This window comes from Salmo salar, chromosome ssa27 (assembly GCF_905237065.1).
Source record: "Salmo salar chromosome ssa27, Ssal_v3.1, whole genome shotgun sequence".
NCBI classification, from domain to species: Eukaryota; Metazoa; Chordata; class Actinopteri; order Salmoniformes; family Salmonidae; genus Salmo; species Salmo salar.
Genome location: NC_059468.1, coordinates 13,148,112 through 13,166,552, shown reverse-complemented (window position 1 = coordinate 13,166,552; position 18,441 = coordinate 13,148,112). Strand labels below are relative to the sequence as shown.

At 43.9% G+C, this 18,441-nt stretch overlaps 1 protein-coding gene across 1 annotated transcript in view; it reads right to left on the bottom strand.

Moving 5' to 3' along the window:
• Positions 1 to 2,289: 2,289 nt before the first annotated feature.
• Positions 2,290 to 18,441, bottom strand: part of LOC106588311 (brevican core protein) — a 29,836-nt gene continuing 13,684 nt past the window's right edge. The window contains exons 5-14 of the mRNA XM_014177151.2: positions 18,248 to 18,375; positions 16,449 to 16,742; positions 14,382 to 16,262; positions 13,233 to 14,234; positions 7,955 to 8,062; positions 6,918 to 7,076; positions 6,325 to 6,407; positions 6,024 to 6,168; positions 5,555 to 5,737; positions 2,290 to 4,862 (exon numbers count right to left, since the gene is read on the bottom strand). Of these exons, the coding sequence (XP_014032626.2) occupies positions 4,735 to 4,862; positions 5,555 to 5,737; positions 6,024 to 6,168; positions 6,325 to 6,407; positions 6,918 to 7,076; positions 7,955 to 8,062; positions 13,233 to 14,234; positions 14,382 to 16,262; positions 16,449 to 16,742; positions 18,248 to 18,375 (4,111 nt within the window). The 3' untranslated portion in view covers positions 2,290 to 4,734. The remainder of the gene's footprint in view (positions 4,863 to 5,554; positions 5,738 to 6,023; positions 6,169 to 6,324; positions 6,408 to 6,917; positions 7,077 to 7,954; positions 8,063 to 13,232; positions 14,235 to 14,381; positions 16,263 to 16,448; positions 16,743 to 18,247; positions 18,376 to 18,441) is intronic.

Sequence of the window (18,441 nt, the reverse complement as noted above, 5' to 3'; positions counted from 1 at the left end):
GATCTGTTTTGACCTTTTTGCTTGTCCACGACCATTCTCTTGCCTACCCCTTTGGATTAATAAACATTGTAAGACTCCAACCATCTGCCTCCTGTGTCTGCATCTGGGTCTCGCCTTGATAAATTATTTGGTCCCTTTCCCCCTCAGAACTTAGCCTACTGTTCTGACTTGGTGGTGCACATGTAGCCTATAGCCTGTTTTAGAGAAATGTCATCATTGAATATTGTAAGAGCTTTCTTTGTCTGCTTATATGTCCCCTTTATTTATCCTACGGTTCTGACTTGGTTTACAGGCAGAATACTGTAAAAACGGCCCATGTTTTGAATTCTGTCACTGTACATTTCAAAAGTGCTGAACAAATAGTTATATGGACTACGTCCATCTTAGCTCACTCATTGTCGCAATCCAAATGCCTCTTATCCGCTCATTGTTCCCTTATGCCCTAGTTTGTACATCTCAATTGTTACAGGCCTATTGCTTATCTAGGTCTATCTCATTAGTATCGTATTCATCATTTTAGGCAATGTTGGAAGGATTTCATTGTTTTGCTTACTTTGTGTATTATAATTAGCTTATGTGCTTTTCTTGACGAGGAGGAGATACTATATAATGTTGTTGGGTCTGTAACCATGTTTTCCAGTGACAGTCTCTTCTCATTGAAATATTTGTTTTCAACAAAATGTTCAGTAAAGTTCTTATCGACTTAAACAAATCCACAAGAAGTCAGTAGTAACCAGATTTGTTTAAGCAAGTCAGCCATATCAGCTATGGTTTTGAAAAGGCAGTAATTGAGGATGAATGAACTGTTTCGCTGCCAGACAAGGCTCCGCTGATAGCCAGGTGTAATGGTGGTAAGGATTCACTCCATGGTGCTGAAAGGAAAGCTCTATGTAGGCCCTAACAGTTTGTGGGCACCGTTTGTCACTGTTATAGTACAATTCATGTATTGTTTAGTGTTGTGGTGTGTAGTGGCATTGCTGGCACTTTAAATCTTGTTGCCCCACCAAAATGTAAAGTGTATTTGGAAAGTATTCAGACCCAATGACTTTTTCCACATTTTGTTACGTTACAGCCTTGTTCTAAAATTGACTAAATAAAACATGTTTCTCATCAATCTACACACAATAAATCAAATGAAATTGTATTTGTCACATACACGTGTTTAGCAGATGTCATTGTTGGTGAAGCGAAATGCTTGTGTTTCTAGCTCTAACAGTGCTGTAATATCTAACAGTAATATCTAACAATTTCACAACAATACACACAAATCTAAAGGAATGGAATTAAGAATATATAAATATTGGGTGCGAGGCCACGCAGTCATGGGTGAACAGGGAGTACACAATACCCCATAATGACAACGCAAAAACAGGTTTTAGACATTTGTGCGTATGTATTAAAAATAAAAAACAGAAATACCTTATTTACACAAGTATCCAAATTTTGTCATTATGGGGTATTGTGTGTAGATTGATGGGGAATACAACAAATGTAATCTATTTTAGAATAAGGCTGTAATGTAACAAAATTTGGAAAAAGTCAAGGGGTCTGTCACGTCTTCTGCCGGAGTCGGTCCCTCTCCTTGTTCGGGCGGCGTTCGGCGGTCGACGTCACCGGCCTTCTAGCCATCACCGATCCACTTTTCATTTTCCATTTGTTTTGTCTTTGTTTTTTACACACCTGGTTTCAATTCCCCCATTACATGTTCATTATTTAACCCTCTGTTTTCCCCCATGTTTGTGTGCGTGTTTGTTTTATTGTAAGGCTGTATCTGACGGCTGGTATATTGTTACCGGGTTTTGTTATTACGCCCGTTTATTTCATGGTACCGGTATTTTTCCAGCACCATTAGTATTGTGTTTATACTGGTGTTTTCTTGAATTAAATACCTTGTCCACGCATCTCAGCTCTCCTGCGCCTGACTCCTTTCACCAGTTACCCACAGCCTTGACAGGGTCTGAATACTTTCTCGAATGCACTGTACATGCTAAAATCGCCACTGGGTAGAGCAGATCTTTTTGGGATGCCGATGCTCCTCATTCTGGGAGAGTTGCTTGTCTAGGTAACATGCTGTTACTTCAGCTCTGCCAGTGCCATGTACAGTATGTAGATGCATGAGTTTAAGGGTATTTTGACCTGTTTTTTTTTTTTTTTGTAAATACAACCTCTAGATACAGACTTCATCATCACCTGGACTGTTAAATAAAACAATTAAAAAATGTGTACCTGGACCTCTGACTCCATCTCAATTGTTGATCCTCCACACCAACTAAATAGGCACACAAAAAGTCACAGAAACATTCAAATTTTATTTTAGTTGGTTTAGGAAGGAACAGTATTACCGTAAAAGATGCGTATAAAAACCGAAGCAAATAAAGAACAAACAAATACAATTTCCGATAATGGCTGTGTGGTTAATACTCATTAAATCCTTGCTTTATTCTAAAAAAAACTTTATTACAACATAAAGCTTTTCATAGAACTGTGTCAGTAAAATGTAGGGCATCTATCACAGGGAAGAGTGGACAGTAATTAAAACATACTTTGAGACAAAATTAATATCATTGATAAGTACAGTAATGGCATCATCACCATGGTCAAATCTTGTGCATGCTACTCACTCACTCTAGCCTTTTTCACCCCAAATGAATTATGACCACTCTGAGAAATGTAAATTCTACTTCGATAATGGAATTGACATTATAAACAAGCTTGTTTGTAGTTGTTCTTTTTTTCTAACATCCTGCTGCACAAACCTGCCATTTTGATTCTTATGGATGAAAATGTTTTAACGTACTTCATGCAGGTATCATACGCACGGGAGTTAGCACCATTTTTCATATGAAGTCTGTTGATGACAAAAGTCCAAGAAGGCGTAAGGTTGTGAGATGGTTGAGATGGAAATAATGCTGAGTTCAAGAATTGATATGGGTTCCTAAGATTGCAGGGATTTTCTGCCCCAATTCCAAACCAACCATTCTTTCCATTCCGAAGACTTTGTTAAGTCACCTCGTGCATCTGAAATATTTGTATTGGTATCAGCAATGTGGGAATAGCCACACCTAGCCCTCTGGTAGGATTGGTGGAGTTTCCATCATATTGCGTACACCTATGCAGTCCTTTTCGTTTTATGAAGGGGACTCATAAAGGACATAGGGGTAGTGATGTAGGACAGGTTAAGTTGGACCACAGAGTCAACACTCAACCAGACATCCCTATAATGACTCACCTGTCCTGCAGTGTACTCAATAAGATGAAAAGTTCAAATCCTTGCAGGTAGAAATATTACTAATAGAACTACAGTCGTTCCCAAGTCCCGAGTCTACAGGCAATCCAACCTGGTGTCAGGGCAATTGGTATGAATCGGTACGTAAATCTGTGACACTCAATTCAGGATGATACATTACATTTCATTATGAATAAAATAGTGGTTGTACAATATCATGCGAATTAGAGGACGTACAGTATCATACGTCTTGGAGGACATATAGTATTGCAAGTCTTTGTCTGCGCTGTAACAACAAAGGACAATTACAGGGACAATTTAAGTTGGGAGTTACAGGAACTAACTACAAAGGTTAGGAGAACTAAAAAGACAAAGGTTAGGTGAATTTACATAGCAGGTGTATTGGGTTAACTTTAGAATAAGGGTTAGGGGAAAGGTTAGCTAAAATGCTACAGATATCCCCGACGCGACTCGAACACGCAACCTTTGGATTGCTAGACTGTAGGGATCATACCTCTTGGAGGTGCTCAGAACTACACAATTATATTTTGTATGGCTCTGAGGCCAGGCGGGGCAATCATATCTATTCTACACAATACATTTCTATCTGAACGTTCTGTAACGTTTACACCCTCCTGAACAGACCCCAGGTAGTCCTTAGCTGATAGAATATTAATGGAATTGCAAACAGACCAGCTGTTGTTGAAAATATTATGGGTGGATTTATAAAGTTGATTTGCCAATAATAGTCAATAAACAATGATTGAGAACTGACATGATAAATTGTGGAGATGAGATCACTGAACACCATTAGTGTGCTGAGGCCTGTTAAAAACCAACAAGAGACCTGGGCTTACAGATGACCCCGGAACATATCTGGCGAAAAGTCCATCGGTTTACCTGTTTCCAATAATCCTTTTACTGAATTCACATCTACAATCCATACCTCCTTGTCCATCCTTCTGGATTGTCCAATGTGTGGATATCTTTAAAGAAACCGTCTGAACCAAACCGGCACCAGACTCACCTGTGATAGACCGTGCTCAAGACGAGCTACTGCATATCCTACCACTGTCTGTCTACCACACCTGGGCTTATGTGCCGGTTTGGAGAAAAGTTTATTTACAGATCCACACATTATACAATCTGGATGAACGGACAAGGAGTTACTGATTATAGATATGCCTCAGTGATAGGATTTTCACAGAATATGTTCTGGGTTCTGTATTAAAGCGTTCTAGGACACCATTGCAATTAATTGCATCCTATGTAGGGCTACAAGAGACCTTCAAGCCCAGGCTATCCCAACAACAGACTCAGATCTATGTGCTTTGGGGAGGACAGTAGGAATGTAAGAGGTTATGCTTGACTGACCCTGTGTCCCAGTACTCTTTCCTTGTCTCCTTTCCTCCAAGATCACCCTACTGCCTTTACCTGTTAAGCCATTTCAGATCTCTGGTCAATGAGGAAAGGAAACTCTTGAAGTGTACTGGGACATGGTATGAAATTTAAAAGTTCCACTTGATGTCCCAGAATTGAGGTGTTTCCTTTGTTGTTTGTGATTCCTCTTCAGCCAGCTCCTGGCTTCCTGTGGTTAGTGATGTTGCTCCTACTGTCTGTGCTGTGCTTCCTGCCCCTGAAAGGAAACCCCCAGCACAAAGTTGAAAATAAAAGACTTCTGACAAATCTGTTGGATAAAAATGTAGTGTAATTTGTTCACAACTTTCATACATCTATCTTGTTCCTCCCACACCATCTCCGGAGTGAGAACACCCTCTGATTTAGACACTAGTCTTCTGGGTTGGCTTTGCCTGCTGCTATGGCATTGCCTTGACTTAGGACGGGACTCAATGAAAGGCACATTTCGACAAGGGCAAAACACTGTCAACATTGCGCCTTCTACAGGCAATTTCCTGACAGTCGTGTAGACTGCATTCACAGTAAACGCTGCGAATGTTGGCTCAAGTGTAAACTACCTTTCAAGTGCAGTGTGCTTGTCGACAATGCGACTTTGATTGAATCCCAATGACAGATCTTATCTTCCAGAGCTAAAGTAGATTCAGCAACTCCCCACTACAGAACAACAACTAACGTTCCGGTTAAAATCCCCGTCTCCACACTTAAGCATCTCCTTAATTCATCGGAAGAATCAGTGACACTCATGTACTAAATCATGATTCTTCAGATCTTCATTCTTGCTGACAGTCTGTACGAGAGATTAACTGTATCTCAATAACTGTTCTTGAGTCATATTTAGCAATATCAAAACTGTAATGGAACATGGTCACAAATTAGAGATAAGTGGGTGGGTCACAGAACTTTTCATACCAGGGATGCAGAGGATCTGGGGGTCCCCCCACTTGCCACCCGGCAGGCACACGACCAGAGGGTTTCGTCTCTGCTGGAAGCCCTGGGCACAGTAGTAGCGCACAACGGCGTCTGTCTCGTACCTCTGGCGAATTTTGCCAAACGCGGATGCGTTCCGGACTTTGGGGGGAGGACCACATGAAGCTGTGGGAGGAGTTAAGAAGACTGTAGGTGATAATGTATTTTAAATCGAAAATAAATTAATGAAAAGTTGAAAGAATATTTGTCCGATGTACACATTCAATACAGTTTTGGGCAGGACAATAGTTTGGGACTGTATTGAATGTGTGCATTAAACATCTACGACTACTTCTATAGACCTCTAAGTTACATCAATGTAATCTATTGCATCGAGGTAGTTACAGGTACAGTAGGTAAAGGAACTGGTCGATTGGTGCTTGTTTGTAGTAACATCATGTCCATTACTCACAGGTGCCTTTCTTGCAGGTGTAGGCCAGGTGGTAGTTGCAGGGCACGTCGCTCCAGCGCCCAGAATCATGCCATACCATCACCACACAGTCCTCTCCAGACAGGAAGTAACTGTCAGGCTGGCCCCTGTACCAATTCTCATAGAGCTGTGAAGACAAGGTGAGAGACACAGAGCTGTAGTAGTTTATAAGCATCGGGGCTAACGTCTTGTGTTTCCTTTAGTCTTTGTAGCTGCACGTCATCCTGTGGACAGGTTTTGACCCAGTACTTTTTCTCTGTCAAACTAATCTCTCTGGACTCACCAATGGGTTGCCATCGGACCAGTGGAAATCCCCCTCAATGGTTTTGTCGTTCAGTCCAGTCCACTGATACTCCTTAAAGTTATCTGCGGATAGAATAATACATTTTCTTTTCTTTTCAAGCAGTAGTCCTATCGCTTCTCTAACAAGTTATACCGTAGGTCTTTGTCTTTGTGCTTCCACTGCTAATATCAACAACTCTGCCAGGGTTTGTATTGCCAAATGACTTGGTTTGAAGTTAACTGGAGGTAATATGGCCACGTAGTTTAGAACATGCTGAAGCTGTCCGCAGCACTTCAATTGTTTTTTGGCTAATGTCAGCAGTTGGTAACTTATTTTGTAATTTTGGTGAACTACCTCACTCAGATTACCATTAGCATGTAGCACTTCCGCCCAGCAGGGTCAATGGCATGACATTTGTCCTTCCTATGCTAATAAACAGCACACATAAAACCTTGAGAGCTAGCTGTTGTCTTTCCGATGTATTAATGTGCAGTAAACTGGTACACTATGCTAACAAATGAAGTAGCCTATCAATGAAAGAGGAAAGGTGGTGTATGAAGTTCGGTGGCTTTCTGTCACTACTCCCAGCGTACTGTTAATGAAGTCCTTCTCTTCAGGTGTCATGATTGATGCCAGGTGGCCCCCCACCATGCGACAGTGCTGTTCCGCCACCTCCCAGCTCATCCGCTGGTTGAAGTGCTTGTAGCAGTTCCCGTGGAACTTCTGCCAGCCCACCTCACACTGCTCCAGATCTAAGAGACAGAACAGAAGGGAGGGAGGGAGAGATTTTATTAATTCATTTGAATGATTAAGAGGGAAAGGGTGAGATTTGTTGAGCTTTTCTGACCATTGAAAAAGAAAGAAAGAGAAGGGTTGGTTTTGAAAAACAATGAGGCGATCCGAACGAAACTACCTTAAAGACCTTGGCTGGGATTCAATCGAAGACGCATTGTCGACAAGTGCAACGCACCTGACTTTTGAAGGAAGTTGTTTAAGCTTGAGCCGACATTCAAGGTGTTGACATGAATGTGATCTCCGCGAATGTTAGGAAAATGGCCTTTGATTGAATCCTGCCTTACATTTTCCCTGATTCACGGAGCAGATGGATCCATGAGCTTCATCCATCTAAAGAACACTTCTCATCTCACCTTCTTTCCATTTCTATTTTCTCATCCCTAAATCTGTGTGACAGGAACACAGTGGCATAGCAAGCAGGTCTCAGAGAACAGCCTGCATCAGACAGAACTGAAGGAGACAATTGTTCCAAAAGAAAGGTTTTGTCCTCTTTGAACAAGGTGGGTCTTTGAGTTTGACAGGCTCCTAAAGCCACAGTGTGTAATATTTCCATTTGATTGATTTTGAGTTAGTTATTAATAGACTAGTTCTACAAAACTAGACTAGCACAACTGTCTTACCTTATAATAACAAAACAATGAAGGACCTCTCACTTCCTTTTACTTCTTTTATTGTGAAGATGACTGGAATGTGGCTGACTTATTCTGCTTCAGTACATACAATCCCCAAAATATTTTTTCCTGAATGTGGTAATGCATTACTGGGGGATTACAACACTGCTTGATAGCACTCTTACAATTATGGAGATACTGTAACAGCCGAATGAGGAGCTCACCTGTCTGACAGAGGTCACCACCATAGCTGGGCAAACAGAGGCATTTGGTGCTCCCGCCCATCTCAACGCAGGTGCCGCCGTTGGCACAGGGGTCCTCCAGACAGGCATCTGAAACACAGCAAGAGGCCAGTCCTGACAGCTCTGATAACCATATGCAGTGTGTCTGGTAATGTAGTAATACTACTAGTAAATAATAAAGTTGTACTGTTGTACAAACAATAGAATGATAATGTCATACAATTATAGCCTAGTGTGTAGAAGGCAGTGACGGCAGCAGCAGCCAAGAGGAGAAAGAAAACAAAGTTGGTTAAAATATGAATATGATGATAAAAAGAGTTGAAGACAGAGGAGTTTAGAGATTATGTAAAGAAAAAGCAAGGTTGGTAAAGGTCTGTAAGGCTGCCCGAATAAGGTGCTTTATCTCCTGCCCGAATGATGTTCCATTAACTCAGTTTGACCACAGTCCTTGTCATGTTCGCTGAAGATATCCCTGTAACCTTGAATGATTCCCACACTATTTTCCAGGTCAAGTACTTGTTAACCCTCAGGGTAATTTCGCCCTCTTCTGGTGAGGATGAGTCATTTCTATCACATCTACAATTATGCTGATTTCAGTGTTGTACTAATTAGGAATGCAGTGATGGTGATATAGAGGGCAAGGGAATTTGTAGTACTGTCTTTATCTGCAATTGATTGCCTACAATGAACCTGTCATTATGTTTTCCATTGGTTATACTTTTGCATGTATCTCTGTGTAGTTATATTTTGGTCCGGAACATATTACCAAAGTACGGTGTTAAGTTTGCTGACAATTGTCAAAATGAACTAAGACACATTATGGATGCCTCATACCTTATAGTGGTATTTCTGCAATCTACTGTAAATGTAACCTGGGCTGGAACCAGAAGTGAGAGAGTGAGACTTAGACATCAGACATTTGGTATGAAAATGTAAGAACACCAAATATAATCTAACTGAAAGTATCACTTCGCCTCTTGTGTCAGACTGGATGGAGCGCACACATGTATCAGACAAGAATACCTCCCTGTTCTCCTTTCCTTTAGTACCCTCGAAGCTCATCATTAAGCTCGGGACCCTGGGTCTGACTGGGTCCTGGACTTCCTGACGGACTGCCCCCAGGTGGTGAAGGAGGAAACAACACCTCCACTTCGCTGATCCTCAACACAGGGGCCCCACAAGGGTGTGTGCTCAGCCCCCTCCTGTACTCCGTTTACCCATGACTGCGTGACCAAGCACGCCTCCAACTCAATCATCAAGTTTGCAGACGACACAACAGTAGTAGGCCTGACGAGGCAGCCTACAGGGAGGAGGTGAGGGTCTTGAGAGAGTGGTGCCAGGAAAATAACCTCTCACTCAACGTCAACAAAACAAAGGAGCTGATCGTGTACTCCAGGAAACAACAGAAGGAAAAGGTGGAAAACTTCAAGTTCCTCGGCGTACAAATCAATGACGATCTGAAATGGTCCACCCACACAGTGTGGTGAAGAAGGCGTAACAGCGCCTCTTCAACCTCAGGAGGTTGAAGAAATTTGTCTTGGCCCCTAAAACCCTCACAAACCTTTACAGATGCACAATTGACAGCATTCTGTTGGGCTGTATCACCACCTGGTACGGCAACTGCACCGCCCGCAACTGCAGGGCTCTCCAGAGGGTGGTGCGGTCTGCACAACGCATCACTGGGAGCAAACTACCTGCCCTCCAGGACACTTACAGCACCCGATGCCACAGGAAGGCCAAAAAGATCATCAAGGACATCCACCACCCGAGCCACGGCCTGTTCACTCTGTTATCATCCAGAAGGCGAGGTCAGTACAGGTGCATCAAACCTGGGACCGAGAGACTGAAAAACAGCTTATATCAGACTGTTAAATAGCCATCACTAGCCGGCTTCCACCCGGTTACTCAACCCTGCACCTTAGAGGCTGCTGCCCTATATACATAGACATGGAATCACTGGCCATTGTAAAAATGGAACACTATTCACTTTAAAAATTATGTTTACATACTGCTTTACTCATCTCATATGTATATACTGTATTCTGTTATACTGTATTTTAGTCAACGCCACTTCGACATAATATTTATATATTTCTTAATTCCATTCTTTAACTTTTACATTTCTGTGTATTGTTGTGAATTGTTTTTAGATACTACTGCACTGTTAGATACTACTGCACTGTTGGAGCTAGGAACACAAGCATTTCGCTACACCCCCAATAACATCTGCTAAATATGTGAATGTGACCAATGAAATTTGATTTGATTCTGCTTAACATGAAATCAGCCAGTAGGTGGCACCAAAGTTCCCATATTGAGTTGATACAACACTCACAAGGCCTGTACAGTGCCTTCAGACCCCTTGACTTTTTCCACATTTTGTTACGTTACAGCCTTATTCTAAAATTTATTAAAAAATATATCCTCAGCAATCTACACACAATACTCCATAATGACAAAGCGAAAACTGGTTTTTAGAAATAACTTATTTACTTAAGTATTCAGACCCTTTGCTATGAGACGCGAAATGTCATCCTGTTTCCATTGATCATCCTTGAGATGTTTCTACAACTTGATTGGAGTCGACCTGTGGTAAATTCAATTGATTGGATATGATTTGGAAAGGCACACACCTGTCTATGTAAGGTCCGACAATTGACAGTGCATGTCAGAGCAAAAACCAAGCCAGGAGGTGGAAGGAATTGTCCGTAGAGCTCCGAGACAGGATTGTGTTAAAACACCGATCTGGGGAAGGGTACCAAAAAATGTCTGCAGCATTGAAGGTCCCCAATAACATGGAAGAAGTTTGGAACCACCAAGACTCTTCCTAGAGCTGGCTGCCTGGCCAAAATGAGCAATTGGGGAGAAGGGCCTTGGTCAGGGAGGTGACCAAGAACCCGATGGTCACTCTGACAGAGCTCCAGAGTTCCTCTCTGTGGAGATAGGAAAATCTTCCAGAAGGACAACCATCTCTGCAGCACTCCACCAATCAGACCTTCATGGTAGAGTGGCAAGACGGAAGCCACTCCTCAGTGAAAGGCAATTGACAGCCCACTTGGAGTTTGCCAAAAGGCACCTAAAGACTCTCAGACCATGAGAAACAAGATTCTCTGGTCTAATGAAACCAAGATTGAACTCTTTGGCCTGAATGTCAAGCATCACTTCTGGAGGAAACCTGGCACCATCCCTATGGTGAAGCATGGTGGTGGCAGCATCATGCTGTGGGGATGTTTTTCAGCAGCAGGGACTGGGAGACTAGTCAGGATCGAGGCAAAGATGAATGGAGCAAAGTATAGAGAGTTTCTTGATGAAAACCTGCTCCAGAGCGCTCAGGACTTCAGACTGGAGCGAAGGTTCACCTTCCAACAGGACAATGACCCTAAGCACACAGCCAAGACAACGCATGAGTGTCTTCAGGACAAGTCTCTGAATGTCCTTGAGAGGCCCAGCCAGAGCCCGGTTTTGAACCCGATCGAACATCTCTGGAGAGACCTGAAAATAACTAACTGTACAGCAACACTTCCCATCCAAGCTGACAGCGCTTGAGAGGATCTGCAGAGAATAATGGGAGAAACTCCCCAAATACAGGTGTGCAAAGCTTGTGGCATCATACCCAAAAAGTATTGAGACTGTAATCACTGCCAAAGGTGCTTCAACAAAGTACTGAGTAAAGGGTCTGAATAATAATAAATGTAATATTTCAGTTTTAAAATGTTTATAAATCGTGTTTTTGCTTTGTCATTTGAAAAACAATTTAACACATTTTAGAAGAAGGCTTTAACCTAGCAAAATGTGGAAAATGTCAAGGGGTCTGAATTCTTTCCGAAGGCAATGTATCTGGCTTCACCTGTGGCGCGAAAGCTTGAGGTAGAAAGTGTCCTTAACTACAGTTGTAGGATCAGATTACCCAACCCCTGATTTTAACCATCGGGTGGATGAAAAAATACAAGATGCTGTGTCAGTGGTTAGGGAAACTTCTACCTAATCTGTCAGGAAAGTAAAGCACCAGTGACTAAACCAAAGATTAAAGGTCATGTCCTCTAATTTTCACCTTTAATGGTTACGTCTCTGTGTAAAAGCACATTTACTAAAATGAGACAGCGAATGTAGCATTTTATACAATTCAGTTCAAGTTATCCAACGGGCTGGTTTATGGTCTGTTGGTTGAATGGTTTTATGAATTGTGCCATCCTGTATGAGTTAATTCCTTAGAGGAGAAAGCACACATGTTTAAAGAACAACCAATGCTGTTAGCTGTGCTTGTGAGATGCTGATTCTTACTCTCCATCTATGCAATCACAATCTGCAAAGACCATTTTAGATTAGATGGCATGGAACTAATCATGTCACACTGATGTCATTTTAGCGTCAAACAATGAACCAGCCTCCCTTTTCCATTAAGCAACTCTTACTCATTACAAATGGTTAACATTTTCAGGAAAAAAAACTATGATCAGACTGCCATCTAGGAGGTCATTGTCATTCTTCAAATGGTATGTTACACTGGGAGATTGATGGCATTACAGACATTTGTACCTCAATTAACATTACAAATATTCTGATAGATGTAATTTAGATATCTACAAGAAACATTCCGTTACTGTGGTTATAAAAGTGGCATTCTGTGCTATACAATCTACTATAGACTAACTCAATAGCTGCTGAGTAAGTTTAAAAAAGGTGCTGATGTTTTGTAATCGGGATGCTATCCCTCTATTAAATCAATAATATCTGTAATCTTTACTTTTTTTCATTTGGAATTGTGCTCAAATTAATATGGGCCCCTGGTAAGAGGAAATTGACTGTCTGAATGCTGAAACATTCAAGACGGTGAAGTTGCAAGTCGGTCATCAGTCTTGCAGGAAGAATAGGAGGAGACAAACAAGCATTGCAATTCTCTTTCACAGAAATGGTGTGTCCGGGCAATACAGTACTTCACAGAAGTCAATCTTTGAGTGAAAAAAAAAAAACATGATGCACAGCAAGACTGGTTTTTTTGACAAATGGTAAAAGGGAGTTGTCCCATATATCTGTCAATGACGAGAAGCAGGGTGCTCTTTATCTGGGAGGGAAGGGAAGGAGGGTGAGTGGGCTGCTGAGACAAACAGTGAGACAGACGAAGAGGAGCCGTTGGGAGGCTGGTGGTTTGCAGAAAGTAGAGCAAGGCAGCTTGGGGTGGGAGTGGCCAGGGTTTAGTGTATCACGGTGCCGAGTAGCAAGAGGAGGGCGGTTAGGCTGGTTAGGGTGGCTCTAGTGTTACCTGAAATCTTCCTGGCACTGCCCACGGCAGCCCTCTCATTGGGCAACATGAGCAGGGTGGGTGGCTGGGTGAGGCCGAATTCCAGATCCAACCGGCCCTGATCCACGGGCGGCATAAAAGCCGTCACCCTCTCCGGCTCAGATGTTTCTGGGGGACCTTGTGTCGTGGAGGTGGTGGGGCTCCAGGTCCGTGTGGCCCACTCTGTGGAGGTGTACATGGTGGATGTGGACATGGTGGCTGCTGTGGGATCCGTACTTGAGGTGGACAAGGAGTCTGACCCAAACAGATCACGTTCTTCTGAGGAGTCTGGAAGATCTGTCTGGGAAGAGGTGGAAAGGGGTTCCCCACTGTATTCAAGGTCGTCCTGAGACTCTTGGGGTGCAGAGGTGGTGCGGTGCAGATCCCAGCTGGATGTTTGCGACTCAAGGGGGAAGACGGTCACTTTTTCTCCCAGGGATGGTTCATCGGTGCTTGGCTCATGTCCACTTCCGTCTTCTTCAGGGTCCGTGGTTATGGGATCCATCTCTATTCTGGACAAGGTTGTTGTTTGATAGCCCATAGTGGTAAACTCGACAGGCAGCTGGGAGGTGGTGGAGAGGTCTGGAGACTCGGTAGTGGCTATGCCCTCTCCAGACCCCAGGTGCTCCTCATCAGACTCCCCTGGTGCCAGCTCCACTTCTCCTGAAGGTACCAATCTCTCTGGAATGATGATACCCTCAAAATCTAGACTGGTGCTGCCTTCCGGCCTAGCGGAGGAAGTTCCCTGCAAGATTATTTGTGGATGGCCTACTATGGAGTACACATCCAGTCCCAGCTCCTCAGAATGATCCAGTCCAGATAAGATGCTGCTTGAATGCGTAACTTCTGTCTGCTCCTCACTGGGGATGCTGGTGGCTCCAGGGGAGGCAGACATGTGAGTGGTGAAGGAGGAGGAGGAGGAGGTGGGGGAGGAGGTGGGGGATCTGTCTGTATGGATTCCCTGGTGGACACCTAGTTCTATCTCTGTAAAGAAAGTACAATAAACATTTTTGTTGCATCATTATCAAGTTCTACACGGCTCTACAATGACAAAGTAAATAGAGTTAGGAGTATGTATCATAAAGCTATAGCCCTAAGTACTTTAGGAATTGGCTGCCACATTGGCCATACCTTGGGACACATCTCCAGATCCATCCAGGGGTGACCACACTGAGGTTGCATTAGCGTAGGGGGAGAGGGTAGACCATGCTGGGCGGGGATCAAGCTCTCCCGTTGACTCGGTCGAGATGGATGTCTCCTCAGGCTCTCCCACGATCACCTCTTTGTGTCTTCTCTCTGCGGCATGGCCACGTGCCTCGGTAGCATTCTCTATGGGTTCAAAGGCCATTGTGGTAGTCTCTTTTGTATTCTCCCGATGACTCTGGTTACCTCCTGTTGTGCTGTAGTTGGCTTCCACTTGATCCAACTCGAGATTGGTCTCTGGCATCGGCTGGAAGTGCTTGGAAGATCCTGACTGTTGGTAGTCAGGTTCCTCCGGGTTCATCTCTGGCATCGGCTGGTAATGTCTGTGTGGCTCATAGGACGGCTCTGGGAATTCTAGGGTTGTTTCCAGCACTAGCTGGTAGAGACTGGAATTGCCTTCGTGGAGAGAATCTAGCACACTAGAGGTGCTGGGTAGTGAAGTAGAATGAAGGGAGGGATAGTCTCCTTCGTGGAGGGAGTCTGGCTCACTGGAGATGCTCGGTAGTGAAGTAGAATGAAGGGAGTGATAGTCTCCTTCGTGGAGGGAGTCTGGCTCACTGGAGGTGCTCGGTAGTGAAGTAGAATTCTGGGAGTGATAGTCTCCTTTGTGGAGGGAGTCTGGCTCACTGGAAGTGCTGGGTAGTGAAGTAGAATTCTGGGAGTGATAGTCTCCTTCGTGGAGGGAGTCTGGCTCACTGGAGGTACTCGGTAGTGAAGTAGAATGAAGGGAGGGATAGTCTCCTTCGTGGAGGGAGTCTGGCTCACTGGAGGTGCTGGGTCGTGAAGTAGAATTCTGGGAGTGATAGTCTCCTTTGTGGAGGGAGTCTGGCTCACTGGAGGTGCTGGGTAGTGAAGTAGAATTCTGGGAGTGATAGTCTCCTTCGTGGAGGGAATCTGGCTCACTGGAGGTACTGGGTATGGAACTAGAATTCTGGGAGTGATAGTCTCCTTCATGGAGGGAGTCTGGCACACTGGAGGTGCTGGGTAGTGAACTAGAATTCTGGGAGTGATAGTCTCCTTTGTGGAGGGAGTCTGGCTCACTGGGGGTGCTGGGTATGGAACTAGAATTCTGGGAGTGATAGTCTCCTTCATGGAGGGAGTCTGGCTTACTGGAGGTGCTCGGTAGTGAACTAGAATTCTGGGAGTGATAGTCTCCTTCGTGGAGGGAGTCTGGCTCACTGGAGGTACTGGGTATGGAACTAGAATTCTGGGAGTGATAGTCTCCTTTGTGGAGGGAGTCTGGCTTACTGGAGGTACTGGGTATGGAACTAGAAGTCTGGGAGTGATAGTCTCTTTCGTGGAGGGAGTCTGACTCACTGGAGATGCTGGGTATGGAACTAGAATTCTGGGAGTGATAGTCTCTTTCGTGGAGAGATTCTGGCTCACTGGAGGTGCTGGGTAGTGAAGTAGAATGCTGGGAGTGATAGTCTTCTTTGTGGAGGGAGTCTGGCTCACTGGAGGTGTTGGGTAGTGAAGTAGCATGCTGGGCGTAGTAGTTTTCTTCTACAGGAACTGAAGTCTCGTCAAAGGGCTGGAGAAGGTCCTGGGAAGAGGCTGTATGGGTGAGGGGAACCTCTGTGCTTGACACAGCAGTAGGGGGAGTCCCCTGCAGGTCCTCCTGAGCAGGAGCCGACTGGAAGACGGGGAGGGATTCCAGGACACTCTGGGCCTCTCGCTCCACTTGCTCGGTATCCTGGCTCAGATGGAGCTCCTCAGCAGGCTCCAAAAGAACGACAGTATCTTGTACGATGTCCTCTGGCTCAGTGGCCATGTAGTCCATGGGGGCATCAGTGTGAGAATTCCCAATACCTGAGAAGAACAGGGGTTAGACAGGAGACTCAGGGAGATAGTTGTATCTCCATTCATATGACAAACACATTCTCTGCATAACATCACAACAGAATCGCCGGAAGCATGCAATCCGACAAATCTCTGGCAATACTAAAACCTATATGATCTATTTTACAATGAATTAGTCCAGTACAATACTCAGACCTCTGAAACAGTAAACATCATGGCGGCTGGATGATTCAGGGAAGCCTGTCTGGTTGCTGTAGCGATATAGGGTCTTGACCCCTGCCTGAGGCCCTCCACAGCGCTCCCTAGGGATGATGATGGGGTACCGCACACTGCCGTCAGACAGCCAGCCAGGGTTGCAGCTGTCCAAACCCTTGCTCCACGCCACGTACAGCTGCCCTGTGGTAGCCAGCTCTGCCCCTTCCTTCTCGCAGTAAGCCCGAGCCTCGTCCAATGACAGCTGCTCAGGGGCAGAGCCATGGAACACCTCCCCTACACAAAAAGGGTCACGTGTTAGACTCCTAATGGGAATTAGATTCCAGACGCTTGTCCTAGATCCTTCATTTCCCTGCAGTATCTGGAAAAACACAAAAGGCTGAATACGTGGGAGAATGAGACCTTGGTTGGGAAATTGACTTTGAATATGTTACACATAAAAAAAGGTATTGTAACTGTCCTTGGAGGAAAAGTACTGTCAATGTCTAAAGTGTATGCTGTTTAAATACTAATGATCTGACTCATCTAAAGTGTGTACTCTGTCCACTAGCTAAAAACCCTCCATGCCTGTAACTTAAAGGGATAGTTCAACAAAATTACAAAATTATATATGGGTTTCCTTGCCCTGTAAGTAGGCTATGGTCAAGGTATGACAGCAATCCATGCTTTAGTTTAGTTTCTCTGGGACTGTTACAACATGCTAACGTTTTAGCATTTGTGGCACAAATCCCATTCAAGAAATGGGGCCGATATTAGCATTTTTCGCACATCATGTCCAAATAATCCGAAAGTATCTAAAATTGTGAAGCTCACAAAGTAATTTATAGATGATTTGAACATGATGTGTGAAAAATGCTAATATTGGTCCCATGACTTGAATGGTGCCACAAATGCTGAATGCTAAAACGTTAGCATGTGGAAACAGTACCAGGGAAACTAAGTCAAAGCATGGATTGCTGTCATACCTTGTTCATAGACTGTTTGCAGGGTAAGGAAACCAATATGTCACTTTGTAATTTGGGTGAACTATCCCTTTATGGAGACCTAACACAGTCATTTGATAGAGTGCCTTTAGAACACATGATAATATATAACGACAAAGCATCTGAATTGACAAATTTACATAGACTACACTGAGTGTACAAAACATTAGGAACACCTTCCTAATATTGAGTTTCACCCTCCTTTTGCCCTCAGAACAGACTCAATTTGTCAGGGCATGGACTCTACAAGGTGTTGAACATGTTCCACAGGGATGCTGGCCCATGTTGACTCCAATAATTCCCACAGTTGTGACAAGTTAGCTGGATGTCCTTTGGGTGGTGGACCATTCTTGATGCACAGGGGAAACTGTTGAGCATGGATAACCCAGCAGCATTGCAGTTCTTGACACACTCAAACTGGTGTGCCTGGCACCTACTACGATTCCCCATTCAAGTGCACTTAAATCTTTTGTCTTGTCCATTCACCCTCAGAATGGTACACATACACAATCCATGCCTCAATTGTCTCAAGGCTTAAAAATCCTTCTTTAACCTGTCTCCTCCCCTTCATCTACGCTGATTTAAGTGGATTTATCAAGTGATATCAATAAGGGATCATAGCTTTCACCCTGAATCACCTGGTCAGTTTATGTCATGGAAAGAGCAAGTGTCCTTAATATTTTGTCCTTTATGATTTTTGTTGCAACGTCACAGACTTACAAACATATGTTATTGCTCTGTAGAATCACATTTACATCCTTTTTTACAGGGAACTATTCACAAGTTGTTGTTTTTTACCATCAATATGATCCACATAACAATACACATCAAACAGCTCCTCTGATTCCAGCGTCCCATAGTTCCTCAATCCCGGACGGCCATCCATGTCACCATAGCAACCTTCCCGGGGAACTTGGATTGGATATCTGCAGAATAGGTGCAAGAACAGAAAATATTTGTATTTCCTGTGAGTAGAAAGCATTGTAAAGTAA